The 22,527-nt window shown below is 43.1% G+C and overlaps 1 protein-coding gene across 5 annotated transcripts in view; it reads left to right on the forward strand.

The window, feature by feature from the left end:
• LOC140465746 (thyroid hormone receptor alpha-like) overlaps positions 1-22,527 on the forward strand; it is a 360,010-nt gene that overhangs the window by 306,631 nt on the left and 30,852 nt on the right. For 4 of the 5 annotated variants that reach the window (XM_072561443.1, XM_072561446.1, XM_072561444.1 and 1 more), the window contains 2 exons: positions 13,132-13,232; positions 20,911-21,058. In XM_072561443.1, the coding sequence (XP_072417544.1) occupies positions 13,132-13,232; positions 20,911-21,058 (249 nt within the window). Of the gene's footprint in view, positions 1-96; positions 184-13,131; positions 13,233-20,910; positions 21,059-22,527 lie in introns of all 5 variants that reach the window. The other variant, XM_072561447.1, reaches the window with a different exon arrangement.

The raw sequence follows: 22,527 nt of genomic DNA on the forward strand, positions 1-22,527 counted from the left end.
TAACTATTTTCAAAAGAGAGCTCCAAACATCTCCCCTTTTTTTGTGTGGAAGGGTTTCCAAAATTCACTCCTAAAATGTTTATCTTTAATTTTTAGACTCGGCCCTTGGAATCAAGGGTAATGAGGATATGGCAGGAAAAGGACAGTTGAGGATGATCAGATCAGCCATGATCTCGTTGAATGGTGAAGCATACTTGATGGGCCAAATGGCCAACTTCTGCTCCTTCATATAATGGTCTTAATCACACACTCTGCAGCCAATGGAACTTTTTCCCCATCTACGCAACTGTTCCCCTTAATATTTGGAAAACTTCGATCATATTACCTTTCTAATACCAGGAAATACTACCCTAGATTGTGTGATCTCTTATCCTCACTTAACAAATACCATTGTAGCCAAGAGTGTGGTGCTGGAAAAGCACAGCAGGTCAGGCAGCATCCGAGGAGCAGGAAAATTGACGTTTCGGGCAAAAGCCCTTCATCAGAAATACCATTGCAGGCACTGACAAAACTTACAGTCAGGAAAATACTGAGTGCTGTTTTAATTAAGGATTGGGTTTTATTTGCAGATTGAACCCATTGGATCCTTTCAATGAATCCATTATATTGTGAATGAGAAACCTGAGTCAAAAGCTCTCTCAAGCGTAAACTAGCCTGAGAAATAATCTGAAGTTTCTAGAGAGCTCACATCAATTTCACTGAAAAAAAGTTCCCACTTGTCATTGGCAAGGTCTGTTCTGTATGCTATAGACATTTATGATTTCTGTTTGAAATATCCTTCTTGAATTTCTTCTCCCTCTCAGCTACTGAAAAGACTTGATGATTTTCATTATATTGTGATTTAAAGGAGTCTTTCCTGTAATTATGCCTCATGGTTTAAGTTGCTACTTCCATTGATGTTGTCCTCCTTATTTCCAGTGGGTCCTTATCCAACCCCACTGTGGTTTAATGTAGTCTGTTCCAGATATCAATTCATCCAATTCTCTGGGATAGTTTGAATAGGAAGAGAGGAACAACATATGTTGGCAATAACATCAAATGGAACTTGAAAACAGATTTACAATGAAGAACCTACAAGCTGTGTGAGGAGGTTCTTCCATTACACCAAGAGTGATTCAGAGATAGGCAATTTTCTGTCTCTTCCACCTTAACAAATGAAAGCCAGTCTGGATCTCTTTGTTATGAATCAAGGAGGTCACAGAAAGGGTTGGAGGGGGTAGTGTGGTTGATGTTTTGTGTATGTCCCTTCAAAAGGCATTTAATACATTACCACGTAGTTTCTCACCAAACTGAAACCCATGAAATTAAAGTTCCACTGGGTTTTGTTGGGAGATGGTATTGAAGTGGTAATGTTACTGGTTTAGTCATCCAGTTGGACCAGGCTAAATCTTTTAGGTACATGCATTCAAATCCCACCATGGTAGCTCTTGGAATTGAATAAGGATGGGAAGGAAATCAGATCTGCCATGTATTAAACTGGTGGAGTGACAGATGGCAATGATTATTGGTCAACGGTTTAGCACTCAGGAAGAAAATACAGGCATATCCCAAATCTAGCTGTCTGAAAACCTAAATTTTCCAAGAAATAACATTTTTAAATCTCGGTTAATCAGTGATGATTTACCTGTTTACAGTAATTCACACACATTCCGAGGCAGATGACCACATGTAATATTGCTACCAGACACGAAAGAGACTCCAGGGCCTGTGCCTCAAACAGTCACAACTGTACTTACATCTCTCAATAAAAGGCCAAATCCCTATTGTATACTGTGCCCTCTCTGTATGCATCCGAGGAACAGGAGAGTCAAAGTTTTGGGCATATGTCCTTCATCATTCCTGATGCTGCCTGATCTGCTGTGTTTTTCCAGTGCCACACGTTTTGACTCTGATCTCCCGCATCTGCAGTCCTCATTTTCTCTCCCTCTCTGTATACAATTGATTTGTTCTGAATGCAGTTGTCAAGGGCAACATGCAATTTGAGTAACAGTCTTTAAAGGTTCTTCTTTTGCCCTGATGAATGGTCACTGCACTCAAAACATTAGCACTGTTTCTCTATCTACAAATGCTGCAGACCGGCTGTGTTTCTCCAGCACTTTATATTTTTGTTTCAAATTTACAGCACCTGCAGTTGTTTTATTTTACATTTTCAAGGGACCACTACCAGCACCGAGCAGAGAAGGTAAACATGTACATTTGTGCAGAAAGTGAAGGGGTGCTTTAAAAATATGGGCTCCACTTAGCTACCAATTGCCCCAATTTCTGATCACTACCCTCCCTTCCTGGTCACTCAACCGCGTTTTCTAGACCACCCCAACTTTCAACACCTGCCCAAAAGACCTGAAATTTTCCAAAGGCCTGTACCAAGCTCCAAAGCGGGTATAAGCAGTTTGCTAGTTTGATGTCAGATCAGATAACAGATCCCATGTCCAAAATAAAGGAAGTTCCAAACTCCAGCCCAAAAGTGCTGAATGTTGGATATCAGACCTTGATACAGTGGTACCCAGTGGGGACTAGTGTTCAACTGACAATGTTCTGGATGGACATAGAAAACCTGGACTTGAGTGTATAGGGAATTGCTTCAAAATTTGAAAGTGACAAGAAACTTGGAAACGTATCAAACAATCAGGCAACAATTAACAGATTTCAATCTGAATTCTCACCTTAGAGTCAGGAAACTGGAGACAGGACTATTTTTGGTATCCTGCCCACTGCCAAGGTGAAGTGGTCAGTGTTTGGGATTTTGACCACGCTAACCTCTTCAGTGGCAAGAAGATAGGTTCCCAGTCCAATTGGGGGCGGCAGACGGACTCCTGAAACAGAAAGATCAATCAGAAGCCCTCTCTTCTACCTTTGTAAAATGGTAACCAAAATGGGAAAAACAGCCAGGTCGCCCAATGGAGGTTGTTACTATAAAGGCACCAAGGCTGGCGCAGAGGGATATGTAGGGCATGGAGACCTGGCACCATCCCCTCCTGCCCATTTAGTCTTTTCCGTTTATTCTCTGATGGGATCTGGGCGTCACTGGCTGAGTCGGCATTTATTATTCATCTTCTGTTGTCTTTGACGAAGTGGGGAGTGTGCTGCCTTCTTGAACAGCGATAGTCCACCTGCCATTAGGGTGGGAGTTCCAGGATTTTGACCCAGCGACGGTGAAGGAACTGCAACATATTTCTAAGTCAGGATGGTGAGGAGCATGGAGGGAAGCTTGCAGGTGGTTCTGTTCCCATGAATCTACTGCCCTTAACTTTCTAGATGGAAGTGGTCATGGGTTTGGAAGGTGCTGTTTAAGGAATTTTGGTGTGTTACTGCAGTGCATCTTGTGGACAGCATACACTGCTGTCACTGAGTGTCAGTGGTGGAGGGAGTGGATGCTTGTGGATGTGGTGCAAATCAAGTAGGCTGCTATGTCCTGGATGGTGTTAATCTTTTTGAGTGTTGTTGGAGCTGCACCCATCCACGCAAGTGGGGAGTATTCCATCACACTCCTGACTTGTGCTTTGTAGGTGATGGGCAGGTTTTGTGTAGTCAGGAGGTGAGTTAATTGTCCCCATTGATGCTGACCTCAGACCTCATGAGGCCCAAGAATTCTGCAGCAAGAGAACAGTGGTGCAATGTACAAATACACAGACAATGAACTTTAATGCAGTGAGGTACAAAGTGATTCATATCAGTGGGAAAAGTGAGGAGAGACAATGATACAATTTTAAATAGGATGTAAAAACATGCAAAACCAGCTTTCCCTTTGAACAGGTGCTTTGGTGAGCTCTTGAACGAAAAATAAACAGCTCAGGGGATTAAACTGAAGTCACCTGAAGGTTGATGGCACTCCTTATCTCTAGGTCAGAAGGGTGTGATGAGTCCCACAGCAAAGCGTAAGCATACCATCCAAACTGCTACCAGTGAATTCATTGCCACAGAGGGCTGTGGAGGCCAGGTCATTGAGTATATTTAAGATGGAGATCAATAGGTTCTTGAGCATCAATGGGATCAGGGGTTAAAGGAGAAAGTGGGAGAATGGGGTTGAGAAATTTATCAGCCATGATTGAATGGAAGAGCAGACTCAATGGGCTGAATGGCCTAAATTCAGCTCCTATGTCTTATGGCCTTAGGTTCTTACAACACCGAGGGAGTGCAGCATTTTCAGAGGTGTCATATTCCAGCTGGAATGTTAAATTGGATCCTCATCTGCCTGGGTGGACACCACTGTAAAAGTAGAGAGTTTCCACAGGTCGAAATGCTATCCCTTTACCCAGTGCCACCAAATAAATGACCTGATTGTTTATTTACATTTCATGGGGCCTTGTTACTTGCAATTGAACTGCCTGATCTGCATGCACAACATCCGTAGACCCAGCCTTTGTTAGTTGCTTCATCAATAACCTTCCCTCCATTATAAGGTCAGAATATTTGCCAATGATTGCACAATGTTCAGCATCATTTGTGACTCCTCAGATAGTGAAGCAGTCTGTGTCAAAACGCAGTTGGACCTGGACATTATCCAGGTTTGGGCTAACACGTGACAAGTAACATTAATGCCACACAAATGCCAGGCAATGACCATCTCCAGTCTTCACAACTCCACAAGAATCCACCGCAAGTTGCAGAAGAGAAGAGGAAGCTGAGAGAGGCCATTGAAGATATCCGGTGAGGAAAGATGGCAAGAATTTCACGTAAAATACATATTTCAAATTATCTATGTAGGTGTGCAAAACATTGAATTAAAATCAAAATTACTCACGTTAATTTTGCATCCATCTTAAACCTGTTTAGACATTTTTTATATTAAAATAAATTCTGAAAATATTATTTTTAAAATGTAAATGTTTAAGATGGATCACTGCCTCACTACGTTACACTATTGGGACACAAAGGCTAGGAAGGTTACAGATGGAAACATTGGCTTGTACTGATCAGGCTTGGGGGACTGATGAGGGAACAGAAATGCTGGCCTCGAGTGACCCTGGATGAGATGGTGCAAAAATCCTTCAACGTTCCTGCTTCTAATGATAAAGCACTGACCTCTGCTGGAGACAACATTGCAAGGTGCTGGGATCTATCCAGGAAACAGCAGCTGCCATCTAGCCTCAGACCTGAAGCATTAATACCTGGGCAAGATACCAGACAGCTGCCAACAGCGTGGAAACTATATACAAGGAGAGAAGGGGTGCATAAAGAATATCCATACTTATCACCCCCTGTTTTTATATTTTGATCAGCTTTTGTTTAACATTCTAAGTATAACTTTTTAACATTCTAAGTATAATTGTGTTCAATCCTCAAAAAGCAGTGACTAGTCAGTGTCACTGATGACCCCAGCTGATTCATGCTGCTAAGGTCGAGTCCAATAGATACTGTATTCAATATTGAGTGAGACAGTGTCATGTCAATTTTAATACAATTGTGATCAGGTGCGACTAGTGATTAAACTGTCTCATGTAAAATTTTGGTTCTGGACTCATTTGTGGCAAATTCAGTATCATCAGTGTCATTTCAATATGATTACCTGTAGGGCAAGGGTGTGAAGAACCCAAAAGGAAGTCACATTTCAATGTGCACTGAGAATATTTTGCATCCAGAGCAGACATGAACCTGTGACTGGTGTTGCATCCGTTGGTTAACCCAGTCAAAGCAACCACAGAGGTTTGATGTCCATCTTGGGACTCCCAGTGCCTTCCTAGAAATCGGTCAAAAGTTCTCTTGAACTGATAAATGTCACCAATTTGCTCATTCCTATTATAAATAGATGGCACTCACTTCCCGTATAACGTTGGTCAGCACAGTGTGTGTGGTGAGATCCAAAATGTGTAATAATCGAGGATGACTCAACTTAGTGTGAAAGTACTTTTGGAGGTCCTCGGGGAATTACAAAGGCTGCAATTATATTCACTGTTATTATTCAAAACTAAATTTAAGGGTTTATTTTTCTGGATGCGTAAACGAACTGTAACTGTTTCATTGAGTAACTTCTGTCCACTGACTTGCAGGATTAGTCTTGAAATCACACCAGAAATCTCCCAGCTTTAGTCCATAGTCTTTGATAAATGAACTGGGGAGATGATGGCCTAGTGATACACTGTTAATCCAGAGATAGGTTCAAATCCTGCCGAGGCAGATGGTGAAATTTGAATTCTTTTTTTTCTGTAAATCCAGAATTAAGAGTCTAATGATAACCCTGAATCCATTGTCATTTTTTGGAAAAACCTATCTGGGAAAGAAACTGCCATCCTTAACCTGGTCTGGCCTACATGTGACTCCAGACTGACAGCAATGTGGCTGATTTTTAACTGCCCTGTGGGCAATTAGAGATGGGTAATAAATGCTGGCCTAACCAGCGATACCCTCATATCATGAATGAATTAAATGAAACTCATCCTGGTCAGTGTGTCTCTTTATGAATTTAGCCACATTATGTGACATTGCTGGTAAAACAGAATTCGTTACCCTTTGCTTGTTGTCCTTAAGAAGGATTTGCAGAGGCCAGCTTTTTGAATACAACTTGGCTTGTTCAGCTGTTTCAAAGGGTGGTTAAGAGTCAGCCACATTACTGTGGGTCTGGAGTCACGTGTAAACTAGACCGAGTAGGGACAGCAGATTTCCTTCACTAAAGAATGTAAGTGAACCATACGGGTTTTTTTACAACGATCATGTAGTTTCATGGGTCAACCTGAATAATGAAAGCTTTCCATCCCAGCTTTTTAGTTAATGAAAGGAATTTAAACTCCTCAGCTGCCACGATTGGATCTACAGTCATATCACCACATCATCAATCTGGGCCACGGGGTTACTAACAAAAGCAGAAGTTGCTGGAAAAGCTCAGCAGCTCTGGCAGCATCTGTGAAGAGAAATCAAAGTTAACAATTCGGGTCCACTAAGCCTTCCTCGGTACTGAATCCGCAGTTCTTTTGGTTTCCACTAGATTGCCAGATCAGTAACGTAATGCCATTACCATATACAGTCATAGAGTCAACAGGCCCCTTCGGTCCAACCCGTCCATGCCAACCAGATATCCCAACGCAGTCTAGTCCGACCTGCCAGCATCCAGCCCATATCCCTCCAAACCCTTCCTATTCATATATCCATCCAAGTGCCTCTTAAATGTTGCAATTGTACCAGCCTCCACCACTTCCTCCAGTAGCTCAGTCCATACATGTAACACCCTGTACATGAAAAAGTTGCCCCTGAGGTGTTTTTTATATCTTTCCCCTCGCACCCTAAACCTGTGCCCTCTAGTTTTGGACTCCCCCTCCCCAGAGAAAAGACATTGTCTATTTACCCTATCCATGTTTTCTCCGGGTGCTCCGGTTTCCTCCCACAGTCCAAAGATGTGCAGGTCATGTGAATTGGCCATGCTAAATTGCCCATAGTGTTAGGTGCATTAGTCAGAGGGAAATGGGTTGGGGTGGGTTTCTCTTCGGAGGGTCAGTGTGGACTTGTTGGGCCGAAGGGCCTGTTTCCACACTGTAGGGAATCAAATCTAATCCCCATCTAGTCATGTCCCTCATCATTTTATAAACCTCACTCAAGTAAGTGCAATACAGTTGGTGACATTGCTCCCCAGTGAGATCACAGATTCATAGGCATTTTATGAAGCAGAGGAATGCATTCAGCCCATCCTACCTATACTGGCTCTTCAAATGAGCATCATTACCTTGTGCCTATCTCCGGCTTTCACCCAAAGCATTGCACATTATTTTTATCTAAATAATTGTTCAATGCCATCTTGAATGTGAGGATTGTCACCCATCAATCCTTTTCCTATAATGGGCACAGATGTGGAAGTCTTTGGACTGCAGTCAGTCTGGTCTGTGATACAGTGTGTGCAGTCAGCTTGCACCCTGACACTCAGTGATCAAGGCACACACATGAAGGATGACCATGAGAAGCGAAAGAGCAGTGACACATGTGAGAATTTGTCAAGGCACTGCACAAAACATCAAAGGAGAAAAACAGCACGTCAGCTGAGTAGTGACTTCCCTCCTGTCAAAGATCTGGGACCGCCAACATAAAAGGAGTAATTTAATATTCCACAGGCTTGCTTCATTGGTTTTGAAAAGCTTCCTTCGGGGAGATTTAAACGGAAGTCAGGGATTAGTAGAGCTATTTGATCAGTAGAGGCTCACCGCCCCCATTCCATCCTGTAACCATTTCTGAATATTTCCCCTCTAATGCCCACCCTGCTTGATTATTTCCAAACACTGTGAATGATTACTGAGGCTGAGCCAGGAGGCTGTCCTGAGGAATTGTCCAAGGACAATTGACCTTCAACAACAACTCTGCATCGAGTCGATATTTTCCTAATCGACCTGTTCAGAGAAATTATGGCACACCTCTGGAGCAGGTGGGAACATGAAACCCAAACCTCCTAATTTAGAAGTAGGGATACTACCACTGCACCAGGTACAACTCTAGCCACTGAATGGTATCAACTAATTCCTGTTGACCTCCATTTTCCTAGGATTCCTTTGTCCCACACTCAGCCAAGTGCTGTCTTCATGTCAAGTTATTCTCATTTCAGTTCAGGGAATGCAGCCCTTATGCCTCTGTTTAAGCTAAGACTGTAGTGTGGTCCTGGGACAATTGATAGTGGTAGAACCCTTAACCACCCATCAGTGAGCGAGGATTTGGTGAGTGGAAGTTGCTTCATGCAGCTGTAATGTTGGAGACCTTCATCAGGGCTTTTGCCTGAAATGTTGATTCTCCTGCTCCTCAGATGCCACGCTTTTCCAGCGCCACACTCTCGACCAGAATTTATTGCCCATCCCAGACAGCTATTAAGAGTCAACCATGTTACTGTGGGTCTGGAGTCACACGTAGGCCAGACCAGGTAAGGACAGCAGTTTCTTTCCTCAGAGGACGCTAGTGAACCTGATGGGTTTTTCCAACAAACGACAATGGATTCCTAGTCATCACAGACTCTTGATTCCAGATATTTATTGAATTCAAATTCCATCATCTGCCATGGCAGGATTCAAGTCCGGGTCCTCAGGACATTACCTGGGTCAAGAGTCTAGCGATAATACTACTCGGCCATTGCCTCCTTGTGAATTTTATGACTCAAGAGGTAAACGTGTTCCCACTGAGCCACAGATGTAATCTCCATGATGTGCTAGACTGCTTACTTTAGCACAGGACCCATGATAAAGTACAGTATATACAGCTAACTGTGGAGGATATATTGCTGAACCATAAACCCCTCACTCCCTCAGTGAATGCTCCTATTTCCAGCTAATGCCAGCTGTACAAGCTGAACCCAAAGTGCATGCCCCTGTATCCTGTAGGATCAATCGGTGAAACTCTTGCTACTGAACTGACCTTACTGATCATGCAGCTGGGTTTAAGTGTTTGTTGTCACCGCGATGGGGAGTTTTGTGGTTTCTTGCACACCCAAGCCACCAAGGGCCAGGACAATCAGGGTAGCCCCTTGCTCCTGTATCAGGGAGTAGGCAAACATGCACCATTGCCCTTTTTAACTGATGGCATCTGATTGCTGTGTTGAGTTGAATGATCAACTTGCACTGAGAAATCAGCATTAAGACCCCATCCCTGTATTTGTATAATAGATACTCAGGCTTTAGAAGTAGCTTACTGTACCTCTACAGAGAGAGGTTTGGTGAGACCACACCAGGAGTGTTGTGTGTCGTTTTGATCTGCCTATCTCCGTACCTAAGAAAGGACATACTTGCCATAGAGGCAGTGCAGAAAAGGTTCCCTTGGTTGATAGAGGGTATGATGTGAAGGAGCTGGTGTTGGACTGGGGTGCACAAAGTTAAAAATCACACAACATTGGGTTATAGTCCAACAGGTTTATTTGGAAGCACTAACTTTCACGGAGCTGTCTCAGGTAGTCTGGCAGAATTGTTGTATGAAGAGAGACCAGTTTGACAGGGCCTGTATTGACTAGAGTTTCAGACACTGAGAGGGAATCTGATTCAAACATATAAATTTCTCACAGGGCTAGACAGACTAGAAACAGGGAGAATGTTTCTAGAATCAGTAGTCACAGTCTCAGGGTATGGTGTAGGCCATCTAGGACTGAGATGAGGAAACATTTCTTCACTGAGGGGGTGGTCAACCTGTAGACGTCTCTACCACAGACAGCTGGAGAGGTTTGGTCACTAAATTATTCAAGAAGGAAACTGATAGATGCTTAGATATTAAAGGCAGTGATGGGTATGAAGAGAAAGCAGGAATATGACATTGAGGCGAGTCAACGTCATGATCACATTGATTGGCAGAGCAGGGCTCAACAGACCAAACAGCCTACTCCTGCTCCTATTTGCTATGTTAGCTGGGCAAATCATAGAGTGACTATCATCAAAACAGATCAGACACGATGTCTAATGTTGCTGCAGTGTTGCCTATTGAGATGGTGTCAGGATGGAATGGGGCATCCATAACTCCCTTTCGAGTATTAGATTGGAGACCTGTCTGTTCCTGGTCCTTCCTAATTCCACCTAGTTACCTACCACAGGCTTTACAACCTCGTACTTTACAGGATTTCATCCCACTCATTTGTTGAATTTCTGATCCAATAGCACTTTAATACCATTTTGTTTTGATCAGTCTTGGCTATTATCTTTCATCGTTGTCTACACTCCATTGACTTAGCAACAGAGGAAAACTAAGCTGGAGTTCTAAATGGGCAATCCTCTGTAATATTTCAAGGTTGTCTAGAATTGGCTTCAAGTAAAACATATGTCAAGTCTCTTCACTGACATTGTACTACACCATCTTCACCATCACTTGTACGTATTCTCCATCCAATAACTCACTCTCTTTTCTCATCTAACTCACTGAAAGAGAATACTTTGAGTTTTTTTTAATTGAGGAAGATGAGGTGAATGTGGGGATGACTATATATCACACTGTGATTGGAAGGTTGGTGGCAGTTATGAATGTGAGATCAACGTGTAACCCAACCATTAAATGGATTGTTTTGGAGTTGAGGATGAGGGGGTGGGGGGAAGATGGGGAGGGGTTGCATTGTTGCAGCAGCAATGACTACAGGTGAAAACAATGAGCTGGAGGCAAATTCTAGATGGTCTCCATCACTGCCTTGTCATTGAATCAAAATTAATGAAATGATCCTTCCATTAGAGGTCGGAATTGTGTGTGCCACCCACTCTCCATCATTTTCTTTTGCTCCTGGGGACAGTTCCAGAACAGATTATTTTTCTTTCACCAGTCTCAGTGCCTGACTGATGATTGTGGCTTTGCAAGACTGTACCTAACCCAGCTGTATGGAGAACTGCAATCCCCATTGTTTTAGCAGCAAGCTGACATCCTGAAACATTGAAAACATGTAAGAGTCTGTGCTTACCCTTATTTATCTTGCTCTTCCATTTAAGTATTGTCCTTTTTGTGACCCCTTCCAGTTTGTCACTCCACCAGAGAAATAAATAGGTAGATGTGACCTTATGGCCTTGTAGCCAACTGAATTTATCTGATTTAATACCATGTTTTTCACTTGCACCTGTTGTTGCATTAACATTAAAATCCCCAAGCAAAGCAAATATTAAAATTACTTGCAGATACAGGACTTGAACTATGGATGGGATTTTCCAGATGGCATGTTTAGGAGGAGTTGTGGGGAGGAGGGGGGGGGGGAATATGTAGTCACCAATCACAGCAGCTCAATGACTGTCAAGAAATGTTGATTGGCTGGAGATGAGAACTCCATCCATCACTCAGGCAGGTGTCCTACCTCAGAGAGCTTTGGTCAACCTCATTGGTCAACTTAGCTGTAGGCCCAACAGCACCAGTGGCAGCAGTGGCCATGACAGGGACTGCAAGCTGTCCCCACTTTCTCCTCTTTCTGAATAGACAGCCCCTAGTGACAAACAAAATCAGAAAAGCTTCATGGAGAGTTATAACAGAAGCTCATAAATTAAACTAAACTTGCATTGCCAGGGGTATTGATGCATCCCAACTCTTGTGAGATCGACCAATCCTAGAGACCTTTATTGTGCTGGTGGACTCTGCATGCTCTGTGTCTCCATGGCCACCTGAGCAGGGGCGTAACCTCAGGAGAGAGGCAAACAGTCAGGAACACCCAGGTGTCTATGTCTGAGATCAGATAAGTTCAAATTGTGATGGGAGAGGGAGGGCAAGGCAGGAGGGTGAGGTTTGAGTCGAGAGTGTGGTGCTGGAAAAGCACAGCAGGTCAGGCAACATCCGAGGAGCAGGAGAATCGACGTTTCAGGCAAGAGCCCTTCATCAGGAATGAGGCTGTGAGCCAAGGGGGATAAATGGGAAGGGGAGGGGAGGGTTGGGGCTGGGGGAAGGAGACTGAGAGTGGGATAGGTAGATGAAGGTGGGGGTGATGGTGATGGTGATAGGTCAGAGTGGAGAGTGGAGTGGATGGGTGGGAAGGAAGATGGACAGGTAGGGCAGGTCATGAGGGCAGTGCCAAGTTGGAAGGTTGGAACTGGGATAAGGTTTGGATGTGACAATGGAGGAGGCCCAGGACCTGCATGTCCTTGGCAGAGTGCAAGGTGGAGTTGAACACACCGAAATCTCCACAGCATTAGTATACTTCTTATGGAGTGGGCTGTGTATCTTGTTATGCCATACATGTAAAGTCTGGGACCCTAACATTTTACATAATGTGAGTCTTTAGATGTTGACTGCTGCTTGGTTCTAGGCCACTAACCCAATATAGTTAGGTTACTTACAGTGTGGAAACAGGCCCCTTCAGCCCAACCAGTCCACACCGACCCTCTGAAAGGTAACCCACCCAGACCCATTCCCCCTAACTCTATGGGCAATTTAGCATGACCAATTCACCTGACCTGCACATCTTTGGATTGTGGGAGGAAACCGGAGCACCCAGAGGAAAACCAGTCCATGCCAAACATAATCCCAAACTAAACTAGTCCCTCCTGCCTGCTCCTGGCCCATATCCCGACAAACCTTTCTTATCATGTACTTATTCAAATGTCTTTGGCTACAAAGCGTCTTGAGATTATGAAAGGTGCAATATTGAAAGGTACTACCAATAAAATAGAGGAACTTAAGAGCTCAAGTTTGAATTTCTCTCTATAACTCTATGGTGTGTGTTGTCTTTGTCTCATTCTCCATGAGAGATTCCTTCCATCCATTCTGATGCTTTGTGCCTTTGTGTTTCAGGGTACATTCCCAGCTATCTGGAGAAAGATGAACCCTGCGTAGTTTGCGGTGATAAAGCAACAGGATACCATTACCGCTGCATTACATGTGAAGGCTGTAAGGTGAGGCTGGAGGCAGATAACCCTACTATACTCAGCTAAACAGATGGTAACGTTCAACTTGACTTTAACAGCGTCCAGAGTTTACATTTTTTCATTCACGTTTGCTGTGTTTTCCCTTATTCTATCATGCAGAGTTGGCAGTTTCCCCAGTAGCAAGGTGTGCATTTGTCAGTCTTTTAAAAAAAAGACCCACTGTTTACACAATGGATTCAGTTCCTTATTTGGTAATCTCCATTGCCTTACATGAGTGAGCATCCTTCATACAGGATTGTAAGCAGTGCCAGCAAAGTAGTTAGACCTTAGTAAGTGTTGCCCTTAGACCACGTCAACCATGGGAGCAGTCCCATCATGGTTATGTCACTGTGAGAGTATTGCTGAGTCAAATAGCACCACAGCAGTTAACTTCAGTTAATTAATCACATTCAGAATAAAGAGCTGATCTCAGTCATTGCAACCATACAATGACTGGATTCTTATAGAAAATAAAAATCCTCCTGGTTTACTGATGACATTGAAGGAAGATCTGTTGGCCTTACTTGATATGTTTTATATTAGACTCCAGGCTCATTGCCTAGTAATTATCTTTCAACTGTCCTCTGAAAGGCCTAATCAAGCCTTTTAGGAAGATGGGTTCACACATCCCATGAGCAATTTTCAAAAGCCTCACTCTTTGAGCAGGTAACCGTGAGATCATGATCACAAGTTACAATTCTGGCTAACTTTATTCCCTCTTTTTTTTATTTGCATGCACGTTGTGGGCATCAGTGGCTGGGCCAACACTTATTTCCCATCCCTAATTGCCCTTGAGAAGGTGGTGGTGAGCTACCGCCCTGAGCCCTGCAGGGCCCATGTATTGTAAGTAAAGTCACCATGCTGTAAGAGAGGGAGTTGATTCAAAAGCCTGATTCAACAACACTGAAGGAACAGCAATATATTTCCAGGTCAGGATGGTGAGTGGCTTGAGGGGAGACTTGCAGCTGATGGTGTTCCTATGCATCTGCTGCTCTCGTCCTTCTAGACAGTCGAAGTCACGGGTTTGGAAGGTGCTACCAAAGAAGCCCAAGTGAGTTGCGTCTTACAGGTGGTACCTGCTGCTGCCAGTTGGTATTAACAATTGAAGGAGTGTCATAATTGTAGTATTCCTGAAATCAGATAACTCAACATTAATCAAAGAATTATTGAAATCTTCTGTGTGGTTCAGAGTTCTGGATTAAAGGTGCTGTGTTCAAATCTTCAAAACAACAACTGGGCTACATTTTCAAGACCAGCATTAATACTAAAGTGTCTAATCTATATCCATACATTGTCAGACATGGTGCCCTCTGAAAAGAACACTAAAGCAAAGCCCTTTCTGCCTGTACATGGACGTGTAAGAGACCCCCATGGCAACATTTAAACAAAAGCAGGCAATTCCGGTTAATAGTCGTTCCTCAACCAACAAATCAGATCATTTAGTCATTCTGCTTGTTTTCAGATTGTGGGATTTTGCGACTTGCACGTATTGTGTCTGCAATTGCAACATACCTTGAAAGTAATTCATGAACTAGAAGGTGAATTTGGAGGTGGCAAAGGTGCTACAGAAATGCGTTTGTTCTCTGTATTTTTCTCATCGAAAGTGACACATGAAGAGTGGCCAACTTAAATGAGGTAGATTCAGGACAATAGGGAGAGAAATAAACCTATGATCGCTGCTAATTATATGGTATTAGTGAATTATACTTTACAATTTAGAGATAAAGAATGGAACCAATCTCCTTTCTATCACTTCATGCATTTCCAAATGAAATGTAACAAGTGCTGGATGTAGGTCAATACTCCCTCTGATCTTCACAATGCAGTTGCCAAATTTCTTATACCAGACATCTTTGTAACCTTGCTGTGTGAGACTGTTAAATTATGAGCCTTATTGGAACTCATAAGCAGTACAACCTAATTCAGACTCACAACTACAATATGATGTTCTGTTAAACCTATTGAGTAAGAGATTAAAAGTTTGGAATGGGTGTTTTATAAATTACAAAGAGATGAACTTTCCAATATCCAGACATAACCATTGATTGCTTTTTCAAAAAGACAGCACATACATTCGCAGGAGCTGAATGGCCTTCTTTAGTTTGGATTGGATGCTCTTGACTTTCCAAAGGATGTCGAGTCATAGAAGCCCTACAGTGTGGAAACAGGCCCTTCAGCCCAACAAGTCCACACTGACCCTCTGCAGAGTAACCCACCCAGACCCATTCCCTTACCATCCTATATTTACCCCTGACTACTGCACCTAACATACACATATCTGAACACTATGGGCAATTTACCTAACCTGCACATCTTTGGACTCTGGGAGGAAACTGGAGCACCCAGAGGAATCCCTTGCGGACATGGAGAGAATGTTCAAATTCCACACAGTGGGCAGAGGTTGGAATCGAACCTGGATCCCTGGTGCTGGGAGGCAGCAGTGCTAACCACTGAGCCACTGTGTATTTTGTGAGCTGACATAATTCCTTCAAGTGGCAACACTGTGTTTTATTAGTAAGGGAGAGAAAGAATTTGACCAGTTAGAGCAACATTTTACCTGTTGGCTGGTATCAGCTCTAACAATATATTCCACAAATACTCAGAGTTGCACTTGTTACCCAAGTGTGCCATCTACAGAAGGCAGGTGATACAGCAACAAGAAACAAAACAGTTTCCCAAGGTGTGGCCATCATGAGTAGCAATCTTGACAAGGACTACCAATGACCACAACATTCCAAATCCAACCTCGAGAAGGTTTGTGACATGGTGGGGCTGCCTAATGAAACTAGATAGGCCTGCTGTCTTTTATTATCCAAAAACACAAACCTTATCTGATTGCATTAATGATCACTGTCTTCCTTTAGTTGGGTGCAAAGTTTCAAAGACTGAGCCTTTTGTGGGAAAAGCATAAAGTGACATCAGTCAGTTTCGTAGGAAAAGCATAAAGTGACAGGCATTTGCTGTGACTGTCCAGACCGCCACTTGGTTAAGACGTTCCAGAATGAACTAGACTTCCAATCTTCATAATGCAGTCCACAGCCTGACTTACAGGAAGACAGCAGTCAGTAGCAGCCACACCATGAGGCAGCTTTCAGTAATCTTGAACTGAATTCTCAGATTTACAGCAAACCCAGATTAACCAAACACGACATGAGATGTACAGATCATGGGCACCATTTTCTTAGCTTCCTACTCACATTGGTTGACCCTGAGGCAATGGTCAATGTTGGTCTTCCCCAGCTCCCAGACATGGGCTATGATTCTGAAAATAAAAGTCAAGAGTCACCTTTGTGGTTTATATGTTGCCACAGTTATGTGAAGGACTCTCAGGGCTATGGAATACAGATTCAATGTGACATTCAGAGAAAACATATTCCTCAGATGCATTACCTCAGGATAAATCTGTGATTTTAATCAATTGAATATTGATTGTTGTAGCTTTGCTAATGTAAGTATAAGTTGCTTCTGTTGCTTTCACAGACCAAAGCTGAGAAATGGTCTTAACTAGTGTTGATAGCGCCAAAGGGCAACAAATTTGGACACGTGGGATTTAGGTTGAATGGTATCAACAAGTCAATAGTGACACCATCCCATTTGGAGAATCTATGCCATTAGAGACATGGGAAAGAGTTGGGGCAAGAGAGTGGAGTGAACAGAAATATTAAAGAGAACCCTGACTTCTGAACCAACATTGCATTGATGCTGCTATTGAGGGAGAAGGAATGGCACTACTTAGGCAAGGGAAAAAAGACCAGAAGTCCAGATGTGAAGCCATTCCAATACTTGGCAGATGCCAAAGTTAAAAATCACACAACACCAGGTATAGTCCAACAAGTTTAATTGGAAGCACACTAGCGTTCAGAGCACCGCTCCAAAAGCTAGTGTGCTTCCAATTAAACCTGTTGGACTATAACATGGTGTTGTGTGATTTTTAACTTTGTACACTCCAGTCCAACACTGGCATCTCCAAATCATGGCAGAAGCCAGTCTAGCTACAGGCTGGACTGACTTCGGGTATAAATCTGAATGCCTGGCCACTCTAATCAAAACAAGTAGTTAGACTCTGCAGTGCTGTTACCACAGTGAGCAATGAACAAAACTACTGGCAGACCTGGAATGCTGTTTTCATCACCTGAGACTTGGAGTTAATTGAAAATGCCAAAACTGAGTTGATGCATTTTGCAGCTAAAAGGGTTAACGGTTATGGAATCAGTGCAGGTGGTTGAAATTAAGGTGCAGGGCTTATCTTTTACAGAGTCAGTTCATAAATTACAGATATGCAGCCAATATTTACCAAGTCTTACATTTATTTACAGAGTTAAACATTACAAGCCCATACCTCCTAATGCAACTGCTGCACGATGACAATAAGTGTTTCCTTACATGCGCTCAAGTAAAAGCTCGGTTTGTGCCCACTATCTGTACTTAATCAAACACGACTAATGTAAAATCAAGCTGAGGTTGTACAAGATATTGTTGAGGCCTCTTCTGGAGTACTCTGTGCAGTTCTGGTCACCCTTTTACAGGAAGAATATTATTTAACTGGGAGAGGGTTCAGAAAAGATTTACCAGGATATTGCCAGGAATGGAGGGGTTGAGTTATTAAACTAGGCTGGATAGGCTGGAATATTTTTCACTGGACCATAGGTGGTTGAGGAGTGACCTTATAGTGATTTATAAAATCATGAAGGGGCATAGATAACTTGAATAGTAAAAGTCATTTTCCTAAGGTGTGGGAGTTCAAAGCCAGGGGGCATATTAGATTAGATTAGATTATATTAGATTACTTACAGTGTGGAAACAGGCCCTTCGGCCCAACAAGTCCACACCGCCCCGCCGAAGCGCAACCCACCCATACCTCTACATCTACATCTACCCCTTACCTAACACTACGGGCAATTTAGCGTGGCCAATTCACCTGACCTGCACATCTTTGGACTGTGGGAGGAAACCGGAGCACCCGGAGGAAACCCACGCAGACACGGGGAGAACGTGCAAACTCCACACAGTCAGTCGCCTGAGGTGAGAGGAGAAAGATTTAAAAAGGACATGTGGGGCAACTTTTTCACACAGAGAGTTCATGTGTGGAGTGAACTGCCAGGGAAGTGGTGGTTGCAGGTAGAGTTACAACATTTTACAGGCATTTGGATAAGTTCATGACTGGGAAAGATTTGGAGGGTTTTGGGCCAAACGCAGACAGGTGGGGCTAGTTTAGTTTGGGATTATGGTCAGCATGGACTGAGGGGTCTGTTTCCATGCTGTATGACTCTATGATTCTATGACTATGATTTTATAACAGCCTTGACTAGCAGAACATACCGAAGAGGCTGAGTACCCTACCCCTCATCCTTTGTTCCACACAGGCCGAAACAGTGAAGCAATTGGAAAATGAGAATTGGTCTCGGTAGGTGGGAAATGTCTGTGTTATTCCATGCACTGGAATTTGGGATTAGTAAGAACTAACTCAAGAAATTAATGCTGGGTGAACTGTCGGCAAATAGTAAAATCTTAGCGGCCCTAAAAAGAGAGAATTTACCGTATGAAGTTAGTTTTTATATAAATGTTCTTTCTGAGAAGATGTCAGTACAAGTTATTAATGTTGTCATTGTGGGAACATAGAAACAGGAGTAGATATTGTGTTGCTGGTGTTTACACCACAATTAAATCCTGGCTGATCTGTATCTTAGCTCCATCTACCCACTTTGGTTTCATAACCTTTAAGACCCTTACCTAACAAAAATAATTGAATCATTCAATCTTGCTGCAATTTGCTTTGTGATTAGCACTGAGGGGGGAAGGCTGAACTATAATATAGCAGAATTAATAACACTGCAGAGATTGCAATCAGTCACAGCACAAATTATTTACAGAAAGGAACAGCAAAATGGCAAAGCACAACAGAAGTTATGTAACTCAAATTACAAAAACCTAATTATCCTCACAATGACATGCCATCTGATGAACACGATGCTAATTTGTTACGCGCAACACTCAAATGACAGGCTGCTTTTTTTGAACATACTAATTAAACAAGGAATCACAAAGTTTTGATCATTAAAATTAGGGAAAGAACAAAACTAATCTCATGGCATTTCCAGAAGCAATTTGGGGAATTTGAATTAATAATTGAACTGGAAACCTGACTTGCGCCATCTGAATCAAACTCTCAGCAGTGCTGATGCATGGCCAATTGTCACTGCAGTAATGGGATATGGAGCCTTATTAAGCTCATGAAGGTTAACCTCTTCATTCATCTCACGCCGCCCTCCCCCCCCCCCACCCCCCACACCAACCAATGATCTCTTGTGTTTACCTCAACACCCATTCACTACCAAGGATCATTGTTGCTGGACTATGGGTGAGTTTGAAACCTTGTGGGTGGAATTTCCTTCCGTAAGTCCAATCTGCACCAATTTAAATTCAGCCTCAGTTTGTTGTTACTGGAGGACAAACTTGTTGAATGTTATTCAGTGCAACATGACCTTCCCTGCTGCTGTTGGGGGGCAAGGTGGCGTTTCGAATACACCTCAAGTTCGGAGGTTCTGCCTGACCCCACTGTTGTGAAGGAAAGGATTGGCCTCATGGCTGCAGAATGCTCCAAGTGATTGGGCTCTTTCGTATCACCGGTCCTTCATAGAGAAATTTGCAGACAAAAATACCTTTGACCACAAGTCCATCAGGAAGTGGTCAGCACGTCACATCCTCCAGACTCTGCGGGAAAGGGAGAGGGTGGATCCTGTCACATGGTTTTCTGGGCAGACTGTCAAAGCCATTTGGTGGAATGCCTAATCGCCAGAACTTTCCAGCCAGCACCAAGATATCACTTGGCTGGTGGTGAGAAGGACACTAGCTATGAGATCCTTCCTATATGCCTGGTCAGTCTGTGCCACAGCCGCTGCCCTCGAAGTGGCTGTGGGGTGGGGTAGAGACTGTCACACACCTCCTTCTGAAATGTATTTTTGCAAAGGAAGTCTGCAGAATGATGTAGTGGTGTTTGTCAGGGTTTGTCCCAAGCAGCTCCGTAAAGTGGGACTCTATGCTGTACGGTCTGTTCCCCAGGACACACACAGAGTCAAACATCAACTGTGCCTGAAGGTGAAAGACTCTTTTTGATTTGCCTGAAACTTGCTGGTCTTCCAGAACCAGGAGTTAACCTCAAGCGAGTATCACAGACCAGCACATTCTAAGGTCCAGGACTACGTGCTGAGAGACGCACTCAAACCAAGGTGCAGTGGGGAAAGGCCACTGTCTGAGATCCTCCTGCTGAAGTTAATTGGGGGTCTGTTCAGTTATCAATTCCTCCTAGTGCCTCAAGTGCTTTAAATATAGTAATGTATGTGTAAGAGAGGTCTTTAGCTTTTTGGATAGAGTCAAACACAAATGTTTGTTCACTTCATATGCTACTGTACAGAACCAAACTGCATTTGTAACCATGTACATGTGCAAAGACGATTTTTTATGTATATTTTTGAAATTTTTTTAAGAAGTACACCAAAATTCAGGCCCCAGAAACATTTTTTTTAATACATTTGGATTCACCCCATGAAAGTGACCAAGAGGCTATGAGATCATTACCACGACCAAAGTATCCTTCAATGAAAATGCAAATCAGAAGAGCCATCTAAGAGGCTTCTGGTTACACTTTTCTCTTCTTCCATTTTTTCAGGGTTTCTTCAGGAGAACAATCCAGAAAAACCTGCACCCCACCTATTCCTGTAAATATGATGGCTGCTGTGTGATTGACAAAATCACTAGGAACCAATGCCAGCTCTGTCGATTCAAGAAATGCACTGCCGTCGGCATGGCGATGGATTGTAAGAGCCGCCTTTCATATTTCTGGCTTCTAGTGTTGTGGACTTGTTGTTTGTACTTTGAGCAAAATGACAATGGGATATATTGAAAGCTTCATTCAGTGAATGCGATTTGCTGTGCCAGTTTTGATGAAGAAGACTTTGCCAAATGCACCTTTTCCCCTTTGTTGGAGTAGTTGACATAGATGCGTTTCACAGGAATCTAGTTAAACACATGAGGATATGCAAGAATAGGCTGATAGGATTAGCTGGGGAGATGTAGGAGCCTAGAAACTGGTATGGACTGGTTGTGCCACACTGGTGATAATTGTGCAGTCTCTATAATTTCTCTCTCTTCATCTCTCCCTCTGTCTCATGGGTTTCTTATTTCTGCCATCAGTATTGTTACATCTGGAGTTCCTCAGAATGTTCCGGAAAGCTCTTCTACCTTTGCTTCCTCCTTTCTAAAGCCTCTGTCGATTCAAATTAATTTACCACATCTTCGCCATAGTAATTCATTCTTTCCCAGAATGTCAGAATTGTTAGCCTAATTTTAACTCTGTTTCAGTGGAAGGGTTTGAAGGAGTTAAAATCTCATCCTGTGTTTGTCAGTTTAATTACAGATTTTAAAATCCAAACTTAGAACATAGAACATAGAACAGTACAGCACAGAACAGGCCCTTCAGCCCACGATGTTTTGCCGACCACTGATCCTCATGTATGCACCCTCAAATTTCTGTGACCATATGCATGTCCAATAGTCTCTTAAATGTCCCCAATGACCTTGCTTCCACAACTGCTGCTGGCAACGCATTCCATGCTCTCACAACTCTCTGTGTAAAGAACCCGCCTCTGACATCCCCTCTCTACTTTCCTCAAACCAGCTTAAAACTATGACCCCTTGTGTTAGTCATTTCTGCCCTGGGAAATAGTCTCTAGCTATCAACTCTATCTATGCCTTTCATTATCTTGTATACCTCAATTAGGTCCCTTCTCCTCCTCCTTTTCTCTAATGAAAAAAGTCCGAGGCTCAGTCAACCTCTCTTCATAAGCCCTCCAGTCCAGGCAGCATCCTGGTAAACCTCCTCTGAACCCTCTCCAAAGCATCTACATCTTTCCTATAATAGGGCAACCAGAACTGGATGCAGTATTCAAGTGCGGTCTAACCAAAGTTTTATAGAGCTGCAACAAGATCTCACGACTCTTAAACTCAATCCCCCTGTTAATGAAAGCCAAAGCACCATATGCTTTCTTAACAACCCTGTCCACTTGGGTGGCCATTTTAAGGGATGTATGTACCTGCACACCAAGATCCCTCTGTTCCTCCACACTGCCAAGAATCCTATCCTTAATCTTGTACTCAGCTTTCAAATTCGACCTTCCAAAATGCATCACCTCGCATTTATCCAGGTTGAACTCCATCTGCCACCTCTCAGCCCACCTGTCAATGTCCCGCTGCAGCCTGTCAACGACACCTCCAACCTTTGTGTCAT

This window comes from Chiloscyllium punctatum, chromosome 42, assembly GCF_047496795.1.
Source record: "Chiloscyllium punctatum isolate Juve2018m chromosome 42, sChiPun1.3, whole genome shotgun sequence".
Taxonomy (NCBI): Eukaryota; Metazoa; Chordata; class Chondrichthyes; order Orectolobiformes; family Hemiscylliidae; genus Chiloscyllium; species Chiloscyllium punctatum.